Genomic DNA, 23,861 nt, shown 5'->3' with positions numbered 1-23,861 from the left:
CTAAAAATAAAATGTTCAAAGACAAACGTGCTGATGAGGAAGTCACACCTTAGTATTCACAGGAAGTACATACTGTTCTAGTCTGCAAAAGAAGCAACATTTCAAACTCTGTCATTGATGAGTGTGAAACAAAAAAAGACAAAAACAGGGACAAAGAAACATGATAGTTGAGAGCAGATGAATTAAAATGCCTGTAACTCTGATAGTCATGCTTTTGTTTGCAGATAATTATTCATATAACACCTGTTCAATTTTTTGAACACTGCACATAACTCCCTAAAAATAAAATAATTATGCTGGTTAAATTCATCTTAATGTTTATTGTGTGTTATCAATGCAAAAAGTTGGGAAAACAGAGTTTGCATCTGACCACACATTGCTAGCATGATAATGTTTATTCTTTTAAATGCCATCTTTATCATAAGTATTGGTATTTTCAAAGAACAACCAGTTAGAAATTTTTTAACAAAATCTGAGACACACAGAAACTTGAATTTTAGTTAATTTAAGCTCTTGCAAGGGAGCATTAACAAACACGGAGCTTATTGCTAGTTCTCAAAGGGGAAAACCCTTTAAGTCTATTTTATACAGATATTACATCTTCATATTTGTTTTTTTTTTCTATATTTGTGCTTTGGAATGTAACCAGATTTCTTCCAGAATTTTCTTGCCAGTCAGCAACTATCTTGGTAACACCACTTGAGTTTGTGTGTTGTAGGCTAACATGCTTACATCCTTATCATGTATGTAATAATACTCAAGCTTCGTCTTGTAAATATCACAGTTACCATCAATAATGGTGCGTGCAAACACAAAAAACAAATATGGCTCCTCCCTTAGGGGTTTTGTGGTATGTTTATTTATGCTTCACAATGAAAAAACAACTTCTTGCTTCGCAGCCACTGTGGCCATATCCTCACCATTTATTTGGGCAGTTAAATAAACATACTGTGAGAGTCATACGTTTAAATACAATACCAGCCAAATCTGATTAAAGTAAATCAATAATAAATAAGGTAAACAATGTACTTTTAAGACTTATCTCAAAACGTATGTCAAAATAAGTTTAACAACATTAAATCTGAATGTCATGGTCTTACCTGCAATATGTTTAACTCTCCATCATGGCTAATAATGAGACTGAATACAGACAAACAAATAACATGTGAAAACGTTTTTGTATTAATAACTACTATTTGTGCATTTTTTTTATTTTTTTTATTAAAAGCATGGTTTGTACAAGGTTGTATTTTTCTCTTCTTTCTCCAGGCCTGTCCTAATCGGCTTACTCAGTCTGTATGTATCACTAGATCCAATCCTGCTCCCCCAGCAGACAAAAGTAAGGGACACCAGAGATGTCATGTCTTAGTTTGCTTCAAGACCACCAGAGGGTGCTGCCATAAAACTATTCATCCATCCATTCTCTTCCGCTTATCCTTTTCAGGGTCGCGGGGGTGGCTGGAGCCTATCCCAGCTGTCATAGGGCGAGAGGCGGGGTACACCCTGGACAGGTCGCCAGTCTGTCGACTGGGCTAACACACAGAGACAGACAACCATTCACACTCACTTGCACATTTACATCTATGGGCAATTTGGATTAACCGATTAACCTATCCCCACAAGCTGCATTTCTCATTTGTGAACATTTAATCAGTCTAAGTAATTTTGCAAATTCAAAGCAAAAAAGCTTTACTCGTGTGTGTCATATAATGTGTGTTTTTGAATCCACAGCTCAGCAAAAATAAAATGGTGAGGACTTAAAGGCAGCTCTGTTAGTCCATCAGTGTGTGACCAGTGCAAAAGCAGGCGCATTTGTGTTTCTGATGTTTATGTGGTCAAAATTAGAGTCTCACACCTCCAAAGCGTTGCTGCTGTTGTACCCACATTCTCACAGAAATACTTCCCCTTCACTTCTCAGAAAAAAAATGACTTCATAGATACAATGATGCACAGCAGGCCTCAGACTACTAACACATCTTATCTGTGTCGTTATCCAGCTGCTGCAGTGGTGTTTGCTGCAGTATCAACATATTTCATTGTGGGCATCAACACATATTCTTGTTAAAAGCTCAATTATTCATTTTATGAATAAAGAGAGAGGGAGGACAATAACATTTGAAGGCAGTAAAATAAATTAATTCAGAACAAGTGATGAAGAGTAAACCACTGATGAGGAAGTGAGCAGGAAGTTGAAGCTGTGTTCATGTCTGAGACTGTCTCATTTGTGAATGTGAGAGCAGAGAGTAGAGACTGACAGACAGAGAAGTACGATGGCTGCAGTCATGTGGATTCAAATGTCTTCATTCCTGCTGCTGATGCTTCAGATTACAGGTAAGGAAACACAGAACACACACACAATAGTCTGTTCTTCCTTTAACTAAGAGAGACGTGTTTGCTTTGTAACTTTGAGTTTTCTGGACTCTTGGAAAGAAAAGATGAGAAATAAATGATGTAAAATAATCCTTAAACGAACTGTTAATCTAACTGCAGTGTTCATGTTATAGTTTGTCACATTTCACTCTCCTATCCTCAGCAGAAACAACAGGACAGACTTTGTTCTCCTTCAGAGCTGCCAGAGCTGGACATGACATCACTTTGTCTTGTGAAAATGTGATAGATGGTCAACATGACTGCAGCTATACTACCTGGATGTTCACTGATTCAAGACAGACACGATCAGTAGAGCTGGTTGTTCATGGACAGATTAATGAAAATGTTAAAGCTGAATACACCAGACTGAGTGTTACAGCGAACTGTTCTCTGCTTATAAAGAAGGTCAAAGCTGAGGATGTTGGTCTTTACACCTGCAAACAGTACAAAACAAGAGGAGGACAAAAAGAAGGTCCAGACTATATGATTAATCTGTCTGTTATTAACAGTGAGTATTTACATCATAATGTTTTTAGTTCAAACTTGGAACAAACTAAAATATTACAGCAGTATTTATTACAGTGATAATGCTCTGTTGTTTTTCTCTTTCCATATCTCCATCTTCACCAGTGACTGAACATGAGAACAACAATAAAGTCATTGTGAACTGCTCTGTGCTGACACATGGACACTGTAGACACACAGTGGAGTGGCTGCATGAGGGTAAAAAGAAAATATCAGACGTGGAGATAAAACCAGGTTCCTGCTCTGTGACTGTGACATTTAAAAGATCTCACCGTGATCAGAAGTCACAGTTTTATAATTCATTGAAGTGCAAAGTGACAGATAAACACACTAAAGAAGAACAACTGTTTCCCTTCAAACTCAAGTCCTCAGGTGAGAAAACAGGTGAGATTATGTTCAAATCGCTTCACAGTGATGAGCAGATGTGTTTAACTGACATGATTATTAATTATAGCAGCGCTCTACATTATCTATCGGGTTGTTCAGTGATGACGCGACGAATCCTACTTCCGGGCCTAAAGTAGTCTGCGTTTAATATGGCTTTTGTGTTGTTAACATGTTTAATGTTATGTATTTTCTTCTATTTGATCTCAAAAAGCTCCTAAAACAGTCAGTGATCACTGTTGACCTCCCTCGGCTTTTATTACCGCTAATCATTTATTTAAGCTCAGTTTTTAAAACCTTACGATGTAACTACAGCCCAGCACATGAAGCAGTATATGAATGACTAACCTCGTATTGTGGATGGATTATCTCCGTTGTTCTCCTGGCTGAAGTTTGGTCCTTTTACAGCATCCTGCCATGCGATTACATTTGTTCCTGACCACCGAGAACACTCACGTTAACTTTTATCGAGTGGAAAAAAGTTAGCTTGTTTATATTATGCTAACATAGCTGTGTCGCTAGCGGTCACGTAGCACATAATTATATACCAGCTAGCCCAACTTCAGTAACCCTACAAACGTCACTGCTGTTTAGTTTTCTGTCTTCATTTATGTTGGAAGTGATAACAGAGCTGTACGTTTTAATTTGTTTCCAAAACCCCGCAGTCAGGACACGCTATATTGTATTTAGATAGAAGCTAGCGAGCTAATTCCCTACTAACTTCTAACTCCGTTAAATGTCATAAATTCAGTTTTCATGGATGCCTGGATGTTAAACTCAATTGTTACACCTGGTAGAGCAGAACACTGATCATTTTATTAAAGATGAAAGACTTTAGACAGTTTTTCAACTCTCAGTAATGCCATAGTGATCGTTTGATATATGGACCTGCAGTGGAGTTTAGGTCCAGACACGGCTAGTGACGTCAGACTGAACAACCGGATTGTTGTAAACGTAGTTTGCAGGCTGTTTTATTGGAATACTTTTGTTTTGTTATTTCATTTCTTTCTTTAGGTGAAAACAAAAAGTCAACGACTGCAAAATTCGCCTCAACAACAACAACAACGAGAACAATAACGACAACAACAACAACGAGAACAACAAAATCTTCTCTAGAATCAAAAAAATCCTCACAAGGTAGTGACATCTAAAATTTGCTTTATAGTTCAGACCCTTTAAATTCAAGTTGTCGGGCAATAAACTGTTAAGACTGTGTTCAAATCAGTCTATGGTGCTGTACTGAAAAACCTCATTGTGATTGCTTTGGTCACTAGCAGGTTAACACAGTTGGCCATAGTTTCCATAGAAGATGCAGACATGTCTGCAAATGCTTGCTCCTGTTTGTCTTTATGAAAACTGTGAGTGACCAAAGAAATCACCAGGAGGTTTTTGCTACAGCGCTCTCTTTGCAAGTGATCTCACAAAGTTACAGCCAGAAACCACTGAGGCAGATTTGTCCCTACAAAAACAGATTATCACTCTAATTCTGTGAACCTTGATCAACATCACTTTTTCAGCATCTTTATATTTTTGTTTCATCACAAACAATTTGAGATAAATGAAAGAAAAAAAAAGAAAGAAAAATTAAAAAAGAAACTAAATGCAAATAAAAATATTTTTCAGTGCCTTGTAAGGACATTTAACTTATTTATGTATTTGATTATCGGTCTTAAGAGCAGGCTTAATATTTTAATCTAATAACAAAAATATCAAAACTGAATGTTTTCATCACAGCATTTATTCTTTTCACAGAACAAAAAGCTGAAATCTAAATGGTTTCATTGTTTTTAGGTTTTCTGTTCAGATGCATCATCGTGTCTGTGGGTGTAGCATCACTCCTAATATCTGCTGTTACAGTCAACATGTGGACAAAAACCAAAGGTGAGAACTTCACAGATGAAACGTTTATACAAGAAAAGCTTTGATAAACTTGCAGGTTAATTATTTCAGCTCTCTTTTGTGATTTTTGTCATTTCAGGAATAAAAACACAGATGGAAGGAAACACTGTGAGTTTAACTCTGTTATAACTTCACAGAGCAAACAACACGTTAGTGATATGTATTCTTTTTTAACTGTGGATGTACAAATGAAAAAAAAAAAAAACAGAATACACAGTTTTAACCAGGTTGCAGAAACACTTATAACCTTTTTTGTTACTGTTATTGTTTATTGAGAAATGTGGAGAATTTTGAGACTAAATAATAAATAATTAATAATAAGATAAACCATCAGAGAGCTCATCAAAAGTAGCATTTCAAAGAGTGAATCTAAAGTGTGTAGTATTGTTTTAAACAGGTGCATAACGATGAAGATGATGACACAGTGAACTATGAAAACACTGCAGACTCTCCTGCTTCTGTCAGACTCCACTGATCAACAACTTCAACATCAACTCATCACAAAAATGAATCATATGTTTAATATTTCCTGACATTTACTTTTTGATTTTATCTCATATGTAGGAGCAAAATTCTTTTCTTTGTGCACTTAGCTTCAACTATTAAGAAAAATAACTTCAAATAATCATTTATTCCTTTTTCATGATAATCGATGTATGTACACAGAGGAATCACAGAACAATCCACTCAGCCAATAAAACCCTTTAAGCAAACTGCACAAGAGGTGACAAGTCAAACAGATCAGGAGAAAAACAGGTGGCAGTGACGTCTAAATGAAGCTTTCTGAAGTGCACACAGTCGTCTTTGGTGACATCTGGTGGACAAAAGTTTGAAGAGCAGCTTGAATCTACAACTGTTTCATCATGATTGCTCACTCTACAGAGCTCAGCTGACAGCTTTTGTGTGATATCATAAACTGTTCTGTTTAAACATATACAGGGTGTGGTCTCTCTTTTCTTGTTACTTCTTGATATTTGTAAACAAAATAAAGAAAGAAAAAAAACATTCTTCAAATTAATGTACAACACAATCCTTTAATAGGTTGGGAATAAAGTTTGTGAGGTCCTACCTCCACATGTTAAGGAAATAAACCAGTTGACAGGCACATTTATATATAAAATATTATAATGTATGTGTAGTGTGTTTTTATGTATGTTTTGACCTGAGATGTAGAATAAATTTACTAATAAATGGGTAAAATAAAAATGATAACACACATAAGGTTGTTCTATTTGGTTTTTGTTTGGGAATAAACAGAACCTTCTCTTCCTCGCAGGCTCCATGTCTCTCATTACGTCGCATAAAATCACCAAGACATGTGAAATGTAGTCAAGAGAAAACAAGAAAATGGGAAAGTCAAACTACATTTTTTCTTTGTTTTTAAATGAATCTTCTTTTAATTGAAGAGAGAAAAAAATATTTGATTATCTTCTTATTATTAGAGTAACCTCCAGATCAATGTAAAAATGAAAAACACATATTTGGAGCTTGACAAGAACTGGACAGACTGACCACGTCCTCATCACAGTCACCCAGGGAAGACTGAACCTTAATGAAGACTGAGTGATTACTGATGTGGCACAGATGTGCACATAGTGTACGAGGTTCCTCCTATCAAAAGGTTCCTTCCTCTCTCTCTCTCTCTCCCTCGCTTATTCAGCTGGGATGAGGAGCCACGTTTTGTTGCTCCATATTAAACCATTAACATTATGTGTTACACTTTAGCTGTGATGACTATCATTGTGTTTTGTAGTGCTGTCTCTCTCTGACACCTCACACACACCACAGCATTGCAGTGCTGACCACAGTACAAGTGTGCTTCTATTATTCTCCCCAGTATAACTTCCTGTTCTTTCATCTCCATATAAAACATTGACTCTACTAGTTTAAGCTCCTCTGTTTGTACTGACTGCTGACATTTGTCTAAATAACAAACAAATTCATCTCCTCTCACTGTTCCTATCAGATGATTCCAACTTATACTCACACAATATTAAAACACCTTGAAATTAATGTAATGAATTTGTATTCTAAAAACTGACTGATTTAAATCAACTTTCCACACGTTCAAAATGACGGCGACAATAACGACAGTCACTCTCTCATCAGTGTGTTAACATTTGTCATTTGTGAACATTTAATCAGTCTAAGTAGTTTTGCAAATTCAAAAAAACGTTCAAAGCTTTACTCGTGTGTGTCATATAATGTGTGTTTTCGAATCCACAGCTCAGCAAAAATAAAATGGTGAGGACTTAAAGGCAGCTCTGTTAGTCCATCAGTGTGTGAATCATTTGTGTTTCTGATGTTTATGTGGTCAACTTTAGAGGCTCACACGTCCAGAGCGTTGCTGCTGTTGTACCCACATTCTCACAGAAATACTTCCCCTTCACTTCTCAGAAAAACTCAGGCCTCAGACTACTAACACATCTTATCTGTTTCCTTATCCAGCTGCTGCAGTGGTGTTTGCTGCAGTATCAACATGTTTCATTGTGGGCATCAACACACATTCTTGTTAAAAGCTCAATTATTCATTTTATGAATAAAGAGAGAGGGAGGACAATAACATTTGAAGGCAGCAAAACAAATTAATTCAGAACAAGTGATGAAGAGTAAACCACTGATGAGGAAGTGAGCAGGAAGTTGAAGCTGTGTTCATGTCTGAGACTGTCTCATTTGTGAATGTGAGAGCAGAGAGTAGAGACTGACAGACAGAGAAGTACGATGGCTGCAGTCATGTGGATTCAAATGTCTTCATTCCTGCTGCTGATGCTTCAGATTACAGGTAAGGAAACACAGAACACACACACAATAGTCTGTTCTTCCTTTAACTGAGAGAGACGTGTTTGCTTTGTAACTTTGAGTTTTCTGGACTCTTGGAAAGAAAAGATGAGAAATAAATGATGTAAAATAATCCTTAAACGAACTGTTAATCTAACTGCAGTGTTCATGTTATAGTTTGTCACATTTCACTCTCCTATCCTCAGCAGAAACAACAGGACAGACTTTGTCCTCCTTCAGAGCTGCCAGAGCTGGACATGACATCACTTTGTCTTGTGAAAATGTGATAGATGGTCAACATGACTGCAGCTATACTACCTGGGAATTCACTGATTCAAGACAGACACGATCAGTAGAGCTGGTTGTTCATGGACAGATTAATGAAAATGTTAAAGCTGAATACACCAGACTGAGTGTTACAGCGAACTGTTCTCTGCTTATAAAGAAGGTCAAAGCTGAGGATGTTGGTCTTTACACCTGCAGACAGTACAAAACAAGAGGAGGACAAAAAGAAGGTCCAGGCTTTATGATTGATCTGTCTGTTATTAACAGTGAGTATTTACATCATAATGTTTTTAGTTCAAACTTGGAACAAACTAAAATATTACAGCAGTATTTATTACAGTGATAATGCTCTGTTGTTTTTCTCTTTCCATATCTCCATCTTCACCAGTGACTGAACATGAGAACAACAATAAAGTCATTGTGAACTGCTCTGTGCTGACACATGGACACTGTAGACACACAGTGGAGTGGCTGCATGAGGGTAAAAAGAAAATATCAGACGTGGAGATCAAACCAGGTTTCTGCTCTGTGACTGTGACATTTAAAAGATCTCACCGTGATCAGAAGTCACAGTTTTATAATTCATTGAAGTGCAAAGTGACAGATGATTACACTAAAGGTGAGAAAACAGGTGAGATTATGTTCAAATCGCTTCACAGTGATGAGCAGACGTGTTTAACTGACATGATTATTAATTATAGCAGCGCTCTACATTATCTATCGGGTTGTTCAGTGATGACGCGACGAATCCTACTTCCGGGCCTAAAGTAGTCTGCGTTTAATATGGCTTTTGTGTTGTTAACATGTTTAATGTTATGTATTTTCTTCTATTTGATCTCAAAAAGCTCCTAAAACAGTCAGTGATCACTGTTGACTTCCCTCGGCTTTTATTACCGCTAATCATTTATTTAAGCTCAGTTTTTAAAACCTTACGATGTAACTACAGCCCAGCACATGAAGCAGTATATGAATGACTAACCTCGTATTGTGGATGGATTATCTCAGTTGTTCTCCTGGCTGAAGTTTGGTCCTTTTACAGCATCCTGCCATGCGATTACATTTGTTCCTGACCACCGAGAACACTCACGTTAACTTTTATCGAGTGGAAAAAAGTTAGCTTGTTTATATTATGCTAACATAGCTGTGTCGCTAGCGGTCACGTAGCACATAATTATATACCAGCTAGCCCAACTTCAGTAACCCTACAAACGTCACTGCTGTTTAGTTTTCTGTCTTCATTTATGTTGGAAGTGATAGCAGAGCTGTACGTTTTAATTTGTTTCCAAAACCCCGCAGTCAGGACATGCTATATTGTATTTAGATAGAAGCTAGCGAGCTAATTCCCTACTAACTTCTAACTCCGTTAAATGTCATAAATTCAGTTTTCATGGATGCCTGGATGTTAAACTCAATTGTTACACCTGGTAGAGCAGAACACTGATCATTTTATTAAAGATGAAAACTTTAGACAGTTTTTCAACTCTCAGTAATGCCATAGTGATCGTTTGATATATGGACCTGCAGTGGAGTTTAGGTCCAGACACGGCTAGTGACGTCAGACTGAACAACCGGATTGTTGTAAACGTAGTTTGCAGGCTGTTTTATTGGAATACTTTTGTTTTGTTATTTCATTTCTTTCTTTAGGTGAAAACAAAAAGTCAACGACTGCAAAATTCGCCTCAACAACAACAACAACGAGAACAATAACAACAACAACAACAACGAGAACAACAAAATCTTCTCTAGAATCAAAAAAATCCTCACAAGGTAGTGACATCTAAAATTTGCTTTATAGTTCAGACCCTTTAAATTCAAGTTGTCGGGCAATAAACTGTTAAGACTGTGTTCAAATCAGTCTATGGTGCTGTACTGAAAAACCTCATTGTGATTGCTTTGGTCACTAGCAGGTTAACACAGTTGGCCATAGTTTCCATAGAAGATGCAGACATGTCTGCAAATGCTTGCTTCTGTTTGTCTTTATGAAAACTGTGAGTGACCAAAGAAATCACCAGGAGGTTTTTGCTGCAGCGCTCTCTTTGCAAGTGATCTCACAAAGTTACAGCCAGAAACCACTGAGGCAGATTTGTCCCTACAAAAACAGATTATCACTCTAATTCTGTGAACCTTGATCAACATCACTTTTTCAGCATCTTTATATTTTTGTTTCATCACAAACAATTTGAGATAAATGAAAGAAAAAAAAAGAAAGAAAAATTAAAAAAGAAACTAAATGCAAATAAAAATATTTTTCAGTGCCTTGTAAGGACATTTAACTTATTTATGTATTTGATTATCGGTCTTAAGAGCAGGCTTAATATTTTAATCTAATAACAAAAATATCAAAACTGAATGTTTTCATCACAGCATTTATTCTTTTCACAGAACAAAAAGCTGAAATCTAAATGGTTTCATTGTTTTTAGGTTTTCTGTTCAGATGCATCATCGTGTCTGTGGGTGTAGCATCACTCCTAATATCTGCTGTTACAGTCAACATGTGGACAAAAACCAAAGGTGAGAACTTCACAGATGAAACGTTTATACAAGAAAAGCTTTGATAAACTTGCAGGTTAATTATTTCAGCTCTCTTTTGTGATTTTTGTCATTTCAGGAATAAAAACACAGATGGAAGGAAACACTGTGAGTTTAACTCTGTTATAACTTCACAGAGCAAACAACACGTTAGTGATATGTATTCTTTTTTAACTGTGGATGTACAAATGAAAAAAAAAACAGAATACACAGTTTTAACCAGGTTGCAGAAACACTTATAACCTTTTTTGTTACTGTTATTGTTTATTGAGAAATGTGGAGAATTTTGAGACTAAATAATAAATAATTAATAATAAGATAAACCATCAGAGAGCTGATCAAAAGTAGCATTTCAAAGAGTGAATCTAAAGTGTGTAGTATTGTTTTAAACAGGTGCATAACGATGAAGATGATGACACAGTGAACTATGAAAACACTGCAGACTCTCCTGCTTCTGTCAGACTCCACTGATCAACAACTTCAACATCAACTCATCACAAAAATGAATCATATGTTTAATATTTCCTGACATTTACTTTTTGATTTTATCTCATATGTAGGAGCAAAATTCTTTTCTTTGTGCACTTAGCTTCAACTATTAAGAAAAATAACTTCAAATAATCATTTATTCCTTTTTCATGATAATCGATGTATGTACACAGAGGAATCACAGAACAATCCACTCAGCCAATAAAACCCTTTAAGCAAACTGCACAAGAGGTGACAAGTCAAACAGATCAGGAGAAAAACAGGTGGCAGTGACGTCTAAATGAAGCTTTCTGAAGTGCACACAGTCGTCTTTGGTGACATCTGGTGGACAAAAGTTTGAAGAGCAGCTTGAATCTACAACTGTTTCATCATGATTGCTCACTCTACAGAGCTCAGCTGACAGCTTTTGTGTGATATCATAAACTGTTCTGTTTAAACATATACAGGGTGTGGTCTCTCTTTTCTTGTTACTTCTTGATATTTGTAAACAAAATAAAGAAAGAAAAAAAACATTCTTCAAATTAATGTACAACACAATCCTTTAATAGGTTGGGAATAAAGTTTGTGAGGTCCTACCTCCACATGTTAAGGAAATAAACCAGTTGACAGGCACATTTATATATAAAATATTATAATGTATGTGTAGTGTGTTTTTATGTATGTTTTGACCTGAGATGTAGAATAAATTTACTAATAAATGGGTAAAATAAAAATGATAACACACATAAGGTTGTTCTATTTGGTTTTTGTTTGGGAATAAACAGAACCTTCTCTTCCTCGCAGGCTCCATGTCTCTCATTACGTCGCATAAAATCACCAAGACATGTGAAATGTAGTCAAGAGAAAACAAGAAAATGGGAAAGTCAAACTACATTTTTTCTTTGTTTTTAAATGAATCTTCTTTTAATTGAAGAGAGAAAAAAATATTTGATTATCTTCTTATTATTAGAGTAACCTCCAGATCAATGTAAAAATGAAAAACACATACTTGGAGCTTGACAAGAACTGGACAGACTGACCACGTCCTCATCACAGTCACCCAGGGAAGACTGAACCTTAATGAAGACTGAGTGATTACTGATGTGGCACAGATGTGCACATAGTGTACGAGGTTCATCCTATCAAAAGGTGCCTTCCTCTCTCTCTCTCTCTCCCTCGCTTGTTCAGCTGGGATGAGGAGCCACGTTTTGTTGCTCCACATTAAACCATTAACATTATGTGTTACACTTTAGCTGTGATGACTATCATTGTGTTTTGTAGTGCTGTCTCTCTCTGACACCTCACACACACCACAGCATTGCAGTGCTGACCACAGTACAAGTGTGCTTCTATTATTCTCCCCAGTATAACTTCCTGTTCTTTCATCTCCATATAAAACATTGACTCTACTAGTTTAAGCTCCTCTGTTTGTACTGACTGCTGACATTTGTCTAAATAACAAACAAATTCATCTCCTCTCACTGTTCCTATCAGATGATTCCAACTTATACTCACACAATATTAAAACACCTTGAAATTAATGTAATGAATTTGTATTCTAAAAACTGACTGATTTAAATCAACTTTCCACACGTTCAAAATGACGGCGACAATAACGACAGTCACTCTCTCATCAGTGTGTTAACATTTGTCATTTGTGAACATTTAATCAGTCTAAGTAGTTTTGCAAATTCAAAAAAACGTTCAAAGCTTTACTCGTGTGTGTCATATAATGTGTGTTTTCGAATCCACAGCTCAGCAAAAATAAAATGGTGAGGACTTAAAGGCAGCTCTGTTAGTCCATCAGTGTGTGAATCATTTGTGTTTCTGATGTTTATGTGGTCAACTTTAGAGGCTCACACGTCCAGAGCGTTGCTGCTGTTGTACCCACATTCTCACAGAAATACTTCCCCTTCACTTCTCAGAAAAACTCAGGCCTCAGACTACTAACACATCTTATCTGTTTCCTTATCCAGCTGCTGCAGTGGTGTTTGCTGCAGTATCAACATGTTTCATTGTGGGCATCAACACACATTCTTGTTAAAAGCTCAATTATTCATTTTATGAATAAAGAGAGAGGGAGGACAATAACATTTGAAGGCAGCAAAACAAATTAATTCAGAACAAGTGATGAAGAGTAAACCACTGATGAGGAAGTGAGCAGGAAGTTGAAGCTGTGTTCATGTCTGAGACTGTCTCATTTGTGAATGTGAGAGCAGAGAGTAGAGACTGACAGACAGAGAAGTACGATGGCTGCAGTCATGTGGATTCAAATGTCTTCATTCCTGCTGCTGATGCTTCAGATTACAGGTAAGGAAACACAGAACACACACACACACAATAGTCTGTTCTTCCTTTAACTGAGAGAGACGTGTTTGCTTTGTAACTTTGAGTTTTCTGGACTCTTGGAAAGAAAAGATGAGAAATAAATGATGTAAAATAATCCTTAAACTAACTGTTAATCTAACTGCAGTGTTCATGTTATAGTTTGTCACATTTCACTCTCCTATCCTCAGCAGAAACAACAGGACAGACTTTGTCCTCCTTCAGAGCTGCCAGAGCTGGACATGACATCACTTTGTCTTGTGAAAATGTGATAGATGGTCAACATGACTGCAGCTATACTACCTGGGAATTCACTGATTCAAGACAGACACGATCAGTAGAGCTGGTTGTTCATGGACAGATTAATGAAAATGCTAAAGCTGAATACACCAGACTGAGTGTTACAGCGAACTGTTCTCTGCTTATAAAGAAGGTCAAAGCTGAGGATGTTGGTCTTTACACCTGCAGACAGTACAAAACAAGAGGAGGACAACAAGAAGGTTCAGACTATATGATTAATCTGTCTGTTATTAACAGTGAGTATTTACATCATAATGTTTTTAGTTCAAACTTGGAACAAACTGAAATATTACAGCAGTATTTATTACAGTGATGATGCTCTGTTGTTTTTCTCTTTCCATATCTCCATCTTCACCAGTGACTGAACATGAGAACAACAATAAAGTCATTGTGAACTGCTCTGTGCTGACACATGGACACTGTAGACACACAGTGGAGTGGCTGCATGAGGGTAAAAAGAAAATATCAGACGTGGAGATCAAACCAGGTTCCTGCTCTGTGACTGTGACATTTAAAAGATCTCACCGTGATCAGAAGTCACAGTTTTATAATTCATTGAAGTGCAAAGTGACAGATAAACACACTAAAGAAGAACAACTGTTTCCCTTCAAACTCAAGTCCTCAGGTGAGAAAACAGGTGAGATTATGTTCAAATCGCTTCACAGTGATGAGCAGACGTGTTTAACTCACATGATTATTAATTATAGCAGCGCTCTACATTATCTGTTTTTGTAAATGTAGTTTGCAGGTTTTTTTATTTGAATACTTTTGTTTTATTTTGTTATTTCATTTCTTTCTTTAGGTGAAAACACAAAATCAACGACTGCAAAATTTACCTCAACAACAAGAACAACAACAACAATGAGATCAACAACAACAATGAGAACAACAACAACAACAACAACAATGAGAACAACAACAACAACAATGAGATCAACAAAATCTTCTCTAGAATCAAAAAAATCCTCACAAGGTAGAGACATCTGAAATTTGCTTTATTGTTCAGACCCTTTAAATTCAAGTTGTCGAGCAATAAACTGTTAAGAATGTGTTCAAATCCCCTCACAGTGATGCTTTGACTGGTTTGATTGTTACATATTGCACCTCTCCACATTATCTATTCTTTTAAAAACAGCTTGGTGTTTATTTTTTTCTTACAATCATTCTTTATTTGATTTTGTAATTACATTTCTTTAGGTGAAAACGTCACAAAGTCAAAATCAACAGCAAATGTCTGAATATCCGACTGACACTTGGGTGGAGACATTCAGTGACAGTTGTGATTTTAAAATTTAAAGTCTGAATGTCAGGTGGACTCTGGGCTTTGGGTGGACATTTAGTTAGAGCTCTTTCACACAGGCCTACAGACTGTGAGCGCTGACAGGAAGTGGTCACTACGGGAAAATGTATGTTCACAGCTTCAAGGTGTACCTTTCTCTTTTCAGGTTTGTTATTATGGCTCATTATCCTTCCCGTTGGTTTATCAGCACTCTTAATAATTGTTGTGGTCATCAGATGGAAGAAACATAAAGGTAAAAGCATCCCCAGATTATAGTTTAACATAATATAACTAATGTTAAGAATGTGAAAATGGTGAATTGAAGAGATTTCTTATTTTGTAGATTGGGATCGTTAGCAAACAGGCAAAAAATGGATTTTTAATGTGAAACTAATCGCAGTGGGTTTTTTTTTGTTTTTTTTCTTTTTCAGGAAAAGAAGGGCAGCTGGTCGGCAACACTGTGAGTTCAAATAGTTCCATTGTTTCATATGAGATTGAGCTAATAAACTTTTAGAGGTGACTTCATGCCTCTAAATGACTAAATAAAATACAGGATTTACCATCAGAAACAGAACAGCTGACAAAGCTGCAAGTGAGCTGAATCAGCTCCTCACTGACAATGTTTAACTATTTAAGTAACATTTAGATCTTTACACAGTTACTCTTCTGTTTGTGAGCAGGGACTGAGCTTAAACGCTGCAGAGACTCAGTCTGGACCAGGAACCAATCAAACCAGGGTGAGGTTGCACACTAATCTCAGTATAAATTTGCACTAAATATTTGTTTCATTTTAACAGAAAAGTCAATACAGCCAGAACTGAACTGCATTAAACTAAACTGACATTACTGAGCAGATGTTATTTTGTCTTCACTGTGTAGGCTGGAGCTGATGATGGTGTTTCCTACGTCTCCATCAGCTTGCCCAAGAGGACCAGGAGTAAAACCCGGGTGAGATTTTTAATATTTGTGGGGATGATGTTAGCAGTAAGACCATGATTTTCAAAGAGCCTTATGTCTTGTCTTGCTCTGTAATGGTTTTTTTTTTTTGTTCTGTAATGTTTTCCTATAGTCCCGTGGTCATGATGAAGGTGACACTGTGACCTACAGCACAGTGAAAGCTGTTTCCTCTTCTGCTGGAGATGATCCCAACCACCTCTATTCCACCATCAATGATGTAAAGAAGTAGGATGATGCTCATGAAAAGAGATATGGTAGATGCTGTTTCACTTTTTAGATGAGAGAGTGAATGTGAAAAGTCATGGGTTATTTTTTTTTGTCTTACGTATTGGTTGTTTTGAACTAATAACATAATATTGTTTTGGTAAATGGACTTATATAACACTTTTATATAGCTACTCTTTCAGAGCACTCAAAGTGCTTTATACAACAAATTCATTCACCCAAGCAGTTAAGTGCTCCCTATCTAACATTAATACTCATTCACACTCCGATGGAAGCATCGGAGAGCAACATGGGGTTAGTATCTTGCCCAAGAATATTTGGCATGCAGACTGGAGCAGACTGGGATCAAACCACCACCCTTCTGGTTAGTAGCTGACCTGCTCTAACACCTGAGCTACAGACACCAAACTGAAAATCATTTATGTTTCAAAAACAGACATGTTACCACACATATATATTTCTGTTTTGACCTAAACTGTTTCTGCCAGAGGGGTATGTGTTGACGTTTTATTCCAAGAAACCTTTTCTGTTTGCTGCTGGTCATAAAAGTTTAGCTGATAGCATCCTATCACAGTACATGACATCATTACTGTCTAAGGCGCAGCTTCAAATGCATCCTGAACAGTGCGGACAAAAAGAAGAAAAAGTACTAATAAATTTTTTTTTGCCACTGTAAATAAATGCTTTAAATAAAGGATCCAGATACTTTCTTCATTTTAAGAAGAAACCACTTTAGAGCCTGTGTCATTTTGTTACAACTGCACATATTGAAGTGTTCACTGAAAAAAGATAATGTTGGATTTATTTAATTTAATAGTGGACATTGGATAAACACAGATGCTTTGCTTTGGCAGCAACTTAAACAATCAACTTAAAATGAGGTGTTAAATATGACAAAGATGCTTACATAAATCCAACACATGGCCAGTCTCCTTTTTTCATTGTTGGTTATAATAGTAAGAACACTAAAACTAATAGAAACAAAAATGTTTTTAGTCAGTTTTCAGTCACATTAACCAATGTGACTGAAAACAGGACATTAAAGGCAGTGGTTAAGTATTGTTTAGCCTGATTCACTAAAAGCTGTATGAAGAAAAACTGCTGCTAATCTGAATTTTGAACTGTAGTGAACATTTATTCAGTCTTAGCAATTTAGCAAACTCCAGAAAAATGATGAGGACCTAAAGACGCTTCTTATAGACTACTGGGTGTGTTAACCATTTGTGTTTCTGACTTTTATGTGGTTATCATGATAGGCTCAAACCTCCAGAGCTCTGCTGCTGTTGTACCCACATTCTGACCAAAACACTTCCCCCTTCACTTCTCAGAAAAAGATAAAATTAAACTTCAGAAGTGCGATGAGGAAGCATCAGCCCACAGATCACTAACACATCTTTTTTTGTGCTCTCATCTAGCTGCTAGCAGTGGTGACTGCAGCAGTATTGCAATGTTTGATAGTGAGTAAGATAAATTCTTGAGGGTAATGAGACTGACTTTTGCTCTGTTTCCATGTGTGCTCACAAAAGCTTTCTACAAAAGAGCTGCAATAATGAAAGCATTTAACTAAACTTCTTAAATTTTAATTTAAGACAGTTAAGTGTTTTAGCCCTGCAACAGACTGGTGACCTGACCAGGGTGTACCTCGTTTCTCACCTGATGACAGCTGGGACAGGCTCCATCTCCTCCCTGAGACCCTGATAACGATAAGCAGAAGAGAATAGATAGATGGATGGTTAGGTGCTTTATTTTTAAGATTTTTACAACTTCCTCTTGCACAGTTTCGTGTTGATGTTGTCAAAGAGAGAGTTTGATAACGGAAGAGGAACTCGTTACTAGGACAGCACAATGTTGGCAATTCACTTTACTTACCATGAGGGTCTTCAGGAAGTATAACCTGGACTCAAACGTGCTGCTGACATTCTGCTGCTCGTCCATTGAGAGCCTGCTGAGATGCTATATCACAGTAAGGTACGGCAACTGCAACATGGCAGACAGAGAGGTCTTTAGAGAGTAGTTAAGGCAGCACAGAAGATCATTGGCTGCCCCCTTCCCTCCTTGATGGACCTTTATACCTCACACTGCCTCAGCAGAGCAACAAACATCATCAAGGACAGCTCCCACCCTGGTTTTGACCTGTTCAACCTGCTGCCCTCAGGGAGGCAGTATGGGTGCAAAAGTACAAAGACTAACAGACTCAACAATAGTTTCTTTCCAAAAGCCATAACCACCCTGAACTTAAACATGCGCTGACTACTCCGCTCTATACACAGACTATGCAAATTACCATCATTACAGTGCAATATTTAATATATGCAGTAAAGCCACAGTGTAAATATAAACTCCTTATTTATTTTTGATATATGTATGTAGTGCTGCAGAACTGCCATATAATCTATAAATAGTTTCTCCTTGTCTTTTATGTTTTCTAATGAAAACACATCCAAAAAAGCTCCAGTAAAAAGACAAATGAAAACAATGTACCAGACAGTTAGCATGCAGTCAGGAAAATTGATAAAACTTTGAATCTGTCCTCAAGTGCAGTCGCAAAAACAATAAAATGCTAAGACTAAACTGATTCACATGAGGACCACACCAGGAAAGGAAGACCAAGAGTTACCTCTGCTGCTGAGGATGAATTGAGTTACCAGCCTCAGAAATTGCAAGTTAACATCTCCACAGATTAGAGCCCAGATAAAGTTCCAGTAGCAGACACATCTCTACATCAACTGTTCAGAGGAGACTGTGTAAACCAGGCCTTTATTGTCAAATAGCTGCTGTGGAGATACAGAAATTCTATTATTGCTGACATATAATCTGCATCATTATAACTGCATTAATAACATTCTTTACAGCATTATTCCATTTAATAATATTTCTCACAGTATTGATACTGCATTAAAGTTGTTGATTAAAGATGTCCATTTGAGGATCCTTCCATTATGTTAACTTTTATTACAAGTACGGTTGGAAGTATTTTATACACATTGCATATCTGCGCTTATTTTGAGTTGATGTTCGGTTCATTAAGCTTCACTGGCGTGACTGTCCAGGTGATACATGCTGAGGGAAACTAGAACATAGAAGGATAACTGCAATGCATGCTTGCAGTACATATAATACATATAATCTAGGAATGTGTCCGGCCTGAGGCCTCAACTCATTTGGTGTCTTACTATATTTTATTCTACTTGGTAACAGATGACTGGAGGTGATAACCAGCCCTCAGACACTCTGAGGGCTTGAGATTATTACCTTGTATGGAAGGTGTTATCAAAATGAGAAGTTCTATGTCTGTTTATAGCCATTAAAGATGTACAAGATGTACCATTAACTGTGACTAATGTCTGGAACCTATTTTAATCTGTAATTGAGGCCATGGGGGCGTGTACCCCACTGCTTTATAAGTATCCACAACATGTATTTTGGTCAGAAGACATATGTTGATGTTTTCTCCGAGCTGTTAATAAACTCAGCGTTTGATTGCACTTTTCTGGGGCCTCCGTGGTTTGTGACACTGCTCTACATTGATCGATTTCACGACACTGCTAAGAAACAATGATTAAGGAAAAGCAAGATGCAGTAGAGATTTGTTTGGGCAAGGAAACACAAGCAATGAACATCAGACCACTGGAAATCTGTGCTTTGGTCTGATGAGTCCAAATTTGAGATCTTTGCTTCCATCCATCATGTCTTTGTGCCAAGCACATAAGGTGAATGGATTGTCTCTACATGCATGGTTCCGACTGTGAAGCATGGAGGTGCTTCACAGTGGTGTGAGGTGTGATGGTGTAGGGGTACTTTGCTGGTGACACTGTTGGGGATTTATTTAAAACTAAACCAGGATGGCTACCACAGCATCCTGCAGTGACATGCTGTCCCATCCGGTTTGTGCTTATTTGGACCTCTTTTTCAGGGTCCTCCTTAGTCCTCTTTTTCAACAAGACAATGACCCAAACACACCTCCAGGTTGGGTAAGGGCTATTTGACCAAGAAGGAGAGTGATGGAGTGCTGTGTCACATGGCCTGACCTCCACAGACACCTGACCTAAACCTAACGGATATATCCTGATGGACAGCAGGCAGAAGGGCCAGCCTATACAGCTTGGAGTAAGACAACATGCATGAAGAGGATGATGTGGACAAAATACTCATTTGCCTAATAATTCTGCACTCCCTGTAGTAGACTTAGCTTTGGAACTTAGACTTCCAAAATGAACTTCCTAAACCTAGTAGACTTACAAAACAGCTAAGAGACAGCTGATATTTTACAATGGAGTTTACAATTTTAACATTTTTGGAGCATGTTTGACATCAGTCTTCAGGATCTCAACAAACCGTATCAACTTGCTGATCCAGATGTTTCTATTCTGGCTGAAAATGCTCTGACTATTCTCCCTGCATTTAAATACTCTAACGTCAGTTTTAATTAAAAAACAAAAACAAAAAAACAAACAAAAAAGCTAACATAAACAAGTATGACACATCTAAATATCTGAAAATAAAGAGGAGGGTAATAGTAAAATAATATTAATGCAAGAAAATATGAGCCTTATTTCAGCTTCTATTAATAATCGCTGCACTTCAATCCGGTCTTTTAGTCTGACATTAGCCTTTTGCTTTTGGGTCGCTACAGCTGATAAATGCAGTTATTTGTTCCTATGAACTGTGAACATACACACAGGAGAAGACTAAAGAGAAGAATACACTGTGCTCACTGTTAGAGTGAAATTACATGTTATCTCAGGAAATAATTTTTTTTGGGGGGGTGACGGTTTTCTAAAGAAAAAATAATCTGTGCACGGAGATGATGCAGACACAAACCTGAAAACTCCAAACAGTCCAAACATATGAATATCAGTTATATGAGAGAATCTAAAGTGTGTTGTGTTGTTTTCCACAGGTGCAGAATGATGAAGATGAAGGTACAGTGACCTATGAAAACTCTCGAGACCCTTCTGCTTCTGTCAGACTCCACTGATCATCAACATCAACTCAGCAAAGAAACAAGGCGACTTCTGCTGAAGATCATCTCATCACATTTTATATGTGAAGAACACAGACTCACGAGATTTTCAATGTCCTTACACTCCACTTTTCATCCAGTAAGATGAGGATTTTATCATACAGTGTTTCCTGCCATGTTCACATAAACCTCCCGTGTCGAGCTACATACCGTCTCTCTCCCTCTGCTTTTACTCTTTTTGTCTCTCCATATGTTGTGTTTGTGAGAGAGAGACTGATCAGCTACATCTGTCTCAAATACCTAATCACAGCCATTTAAACACACTTTCATCCACTCAGTCATTTCTAGATTGTTGTGTTAGGTGTGTCTGTAGCATCACTCAGTCTCCATAGAAGAACCTTGACTTCTTTGCATTTCCTGTTTTCTCCTCTGACTAATCTTAAATTTCTTTAAATTTCCTCCTCCTGGTCAAATACTCAGTTCTGGAATAACTGCCTGCTCTTCCTCCACCACTCACCAAACCCAGCAGCTGGAACCATTCACCCTCACCTGCATTTTCAAAGTCTTTGTCATAAAACTCTCAACCTGATTCCAGTGTTACAGCCTGCTTTAAAGTCCACTTCTTCTGTTTAACAATAATAATAATCAAAAAGCAAATGTAATTTCTAACCTGCATATAAATCTGAATGAAACAGTTTGATCTCACCTTCATCCAACATGAACATGTAGATGCATCATTTACCTGTCAGAGTCCGAATGACTGATAGTTCTTAAATCATCCGTCACTCTGCGTTATGTGATCTGTAACAACTTGTTTTTGTTATAACTCATGAAAATATAACTGAAAGTATTTATGAAGCATTTTCTATCATGTGTGTACATTTGTGTGTGGACAGCTCACATTCCCATATGGAAAAGACATATATATATATATATAAATCTTATAAAGTTTGTATCTGTCTTGTGTGAAACTTGTATGAAAAGCATACAAGAGTGAAAACAGATATAAGATTGCTTGAAAAATCATATAAATGAAACGTGTATGTTTTGGATACTTACTAAAACAATATATGAAAGTAATGAGAAAGTGGCCACTTTCATGAGTAAATCATATAAGCTTTATATGATCCATTATATGAAGTAGGCCACATCTTATGCAAGTCTTTTATAAGTTTTCACTATTTCTTTTCCATATGGGTTGTGACAGCAATGTAACTGATGACAAGAGTTTAACTTCACTGTGTGCTTTATTGCCATTTTGCCCTCATTATTATGTTTTACTATAAAAGTATCACATGAAATACTTAACTGCCTGTTCTGTTTAAATACATTTACATTTTTATGAGCACACTGGTAGGATGCTCAGCTATAAAAGGCACATTACTGTGAAATAGTTTTAAAAGGTCAGTGGCAGTGACAGTCCAATCACTTTAACCTGTGAAACATCCACACCTCGATTAGTTATGACCAGATTTTAGCAAAAAGAATTTCCTGTTTCATGTTCAGCTGCTCAAAGTGGTGACTGCTGCAGTATCACTATGCTTCATTGTGGACGTAAAGACTTGAATTCCATCACAAACTAATTTGTGCTGCGAGAAACATGATCAAACACACTTTCTGCTTTTGCAGAATAAACTACATTTACAGAAGAGATGCGTTCATGCAAACATTTATTTCAGCTCTTAGTTTTCACACGTTTAACTTCCTCTATTCTCCTCTACTGGAGTCCTCCCTGTGACGTACTGAAATAACAAAAAACTTGCAAATTGCATCGAATAAACGTAGAATGTGGAAAAGCTTTTTCATATATTTGATGTTTAAACGTCACAGGCAAGTTAGAGATCTTCCATACTGAGAACCAAATTCATCCAGCAAGTGTGTTGTTGATGTCACTATGAGGAAGTGAGCAGGAAGTCAGTGCTGTATTCATCTTTGTTACTGCCTCACTTGTGAACGTGAGAGCAAGAGTAGAGACTGAGAGAGACGGAGAAGCACGATGGCTGAGTTCAGATGGATTCAAATGTTTCTGTTCCTGATACTCATGCTTCAGTTTAAAGGTAAGAACACACAACACGTTATAAATGAATAACCTGATGTTACATCATTCATCCTCTAACTGAGGCAGCCATGTTTTGTTTGCAACTTTCTGTTGAACCTTTGAAACCAGAGGTGAGCTAATTCTCACACTAACTATGAACATCACAGTCATATCCATGTTAAAGTTTATTTTCCAAATGTTTTTCTCTTTTCCACAGCAGCAGTAACTGGACAACGCGGCCCCACATTCCTGATCAGAGTTGGTGATGAGGTCACTTTGCCTTGTCAAAATGTGACAGTTGGTCAGCCTGAGTGTAAGAGAACTGACTGGATCTTCAGACGTTTGTATGTTGGTGACACAGTCAGGCTGATTCATCTTGGTTTGATTGAAGAAAAGCACAAAAATACATCAGACAGACTGAGTGTTACAGCAAACTGCTCTCTGGTCATAAAGAACATCACAGTTCATGATGCTGGTCACTACACCTGCAGACACTACACATCACAAGACCAACAACACTGTGGAAAATCCTGTTC

The 23,861-nt window shown here is 37.1% G+C and overlaps 4 protein-coding genes and 1 long non-coding RNA gene across 11 annotated transcripts in view; all 5 read left to right on the top strand.

Annotated features, from left to right (window-relative positions):
* The first annotated feature begins 2,093 nt into the window (after window positions 1–2,093).
* On the top strand, window positions 2,094–6,275 carry LOC309688609 (uncharacterized protein). 3 transcript variants are annotated; one of them, XM_082504464.1, is made up of 7 exons: window positions 2,094–2,331; window positions 2,537–2,878; window positions 3,001–3,279; window positions 4,294–4,416; window positions 5,071–5,160; window positions 5,258–5,286; window positions 5,576–6,275. In XM_082504464.1, the coding sequence occupies exons 1-7, from the start codon at window positions 2,271–2,273 to the stop codon at window positions 5,651–5,653; spliced, it is 1,002 nt and encodes a 333-aa protein (XP_082360590.1). In that variant the 5' UTR covers window positions 2,094–2,270; the 3' UTR covers window positions 5,654–6,275. The 3 variants fall into 3 exon arrangements, with proteins under 3 accessions (XP_082360590.1, XP_082360591.1, XP_082360589.1); XM_082504465.1 differs by having other exon boundaries at window positions 2,534–2,878; window positions 3,001–3,267; XM_082504463.1 differs by having other exon boundaries at window positions 2,534–2,878.
* Window positions 6,276–7,722: 1,447 nt separating this feature from the next.
* LOC309689818 (uncharacterized protein) lies at window positions 7,723–8,977 on the top strand (the record flags this gene model as incomplete). The annotated part of the gene is made up of 4 exons (XM_082506481.1): window positions 7,723–7,960; window positions 8,163–8,507; window positions 8,630–8,860; window positions 8,943–8,977. Exons 1-4 carry the CDS (start codon window positions 7,900–7,902, stop codon window positions 8,975–8,977), a joined length of 672 nt encoding a protein of 223 aa, XP_082362607.1. The 5' UTR covers window positions 7,723–7,899.
* Window positions 8,978–9,923: 946 nt separating this feature from the next.
* Window positions 9,924–11,863, top strand: LOC309689082. The gene is made up of 4 exons (XR_014271244.1): window positions 9,924–10,008; window positions 10,663–10,752; window positions 10,850–10,878; window positions 11,164–11,863. It is a non-coding gene; the product is annotated as an uncharacterized lncRNA (long non-coding RNA).
* A 1,416-nt stretch (window positions 11,864–13,279) lies between these two features.
* Window positions 13,280–23,861, top strand: part of LOC309689079 (uncharacterized protein) — a 14,859-nt gene continuing 4,277 nt past the window's right edge. For 2 of the 4 annotated variants that reach the window (XR_014271242.1, XM_082505240.1), the window contains exons 1-9: window positions 13,281–13,548; window positions 13,755–14,099; window positions 14,222–14,500; window positions 14,666–14,836; window positions 15,309–15,395; window positions 15,574–15,602; window positions 15,823–15,879; window positions 16,022–16,090; window positions 16,212–16,353. Coding sequence is in view for 2 of the 4 variants with exons in the window: in XM_082505240.1 (XP_082361366.1) it covers window positions 13,488–13,548; window positions 13,755–14,099; window positions 14,222–14,500; window positions 14,666–14,836; window positions 15,309–15,395; window positions 15,574–15,602; window positions 15,823–15,879; window positions 16,022–16,090; window positions 16,212–16,328 (1,215 nt within the window). In the remaining 2 variants the exon portion in view is untranslated. Of the gene's footprint in view, window positions 13,549–13,754; window positions 14,100–14,221; window positions 14,501–14,665; window positions 14,837–15,308; window positions 15,396–15,573; window positions 15,603–15,822; window positions 15,880–16,021; window positions 16,091–16,211; window positions 16,689–21,224; window positions 21,774–23,861 lie in introns of those variants that run through there. The other 2 variants (XR_014271243.1, XM_082505241.1) reach the window with 2 other exon arrangements.
* Window positions 23,202–23,861, top strand: part of LOC309689080 (uncharacterized protein) — a 20,667-nt gene continuing 20,007 nt past the window's right edge. For both annotated transcript variants that reach the window (XM_082505245.1, XM_082505243.1), the window contains exon 1: window positions 23,202–23,344. In XM_082505245.1, coding sequence (XP_082361371.1) covers window positions 23,284–23,344 — 61 coding nt within the window. In that variant the 5' untranslated portion in view covers window positions 23,202–23,283. The remainder of the gene's footprint in view (window positions 23,345–23,861) is intronic.

Source organism: Aulonocara stuartgranti, assembly GCF_965226115.1.
Source record: "Aulonocara stuartgranti genome assembly, chromosome: 15".
Lineage (NCBI taxonomy): Eukaryota > Metazoa > Chordata > Actinopteri > Cichliformes > Cichlidae > Aulonocara > Aulonocara stuartgranti.
Note: the sequence above shows the minus strand (reverse complement) of the source record. Positions and strands in the feature narration are given on the sequence as shown.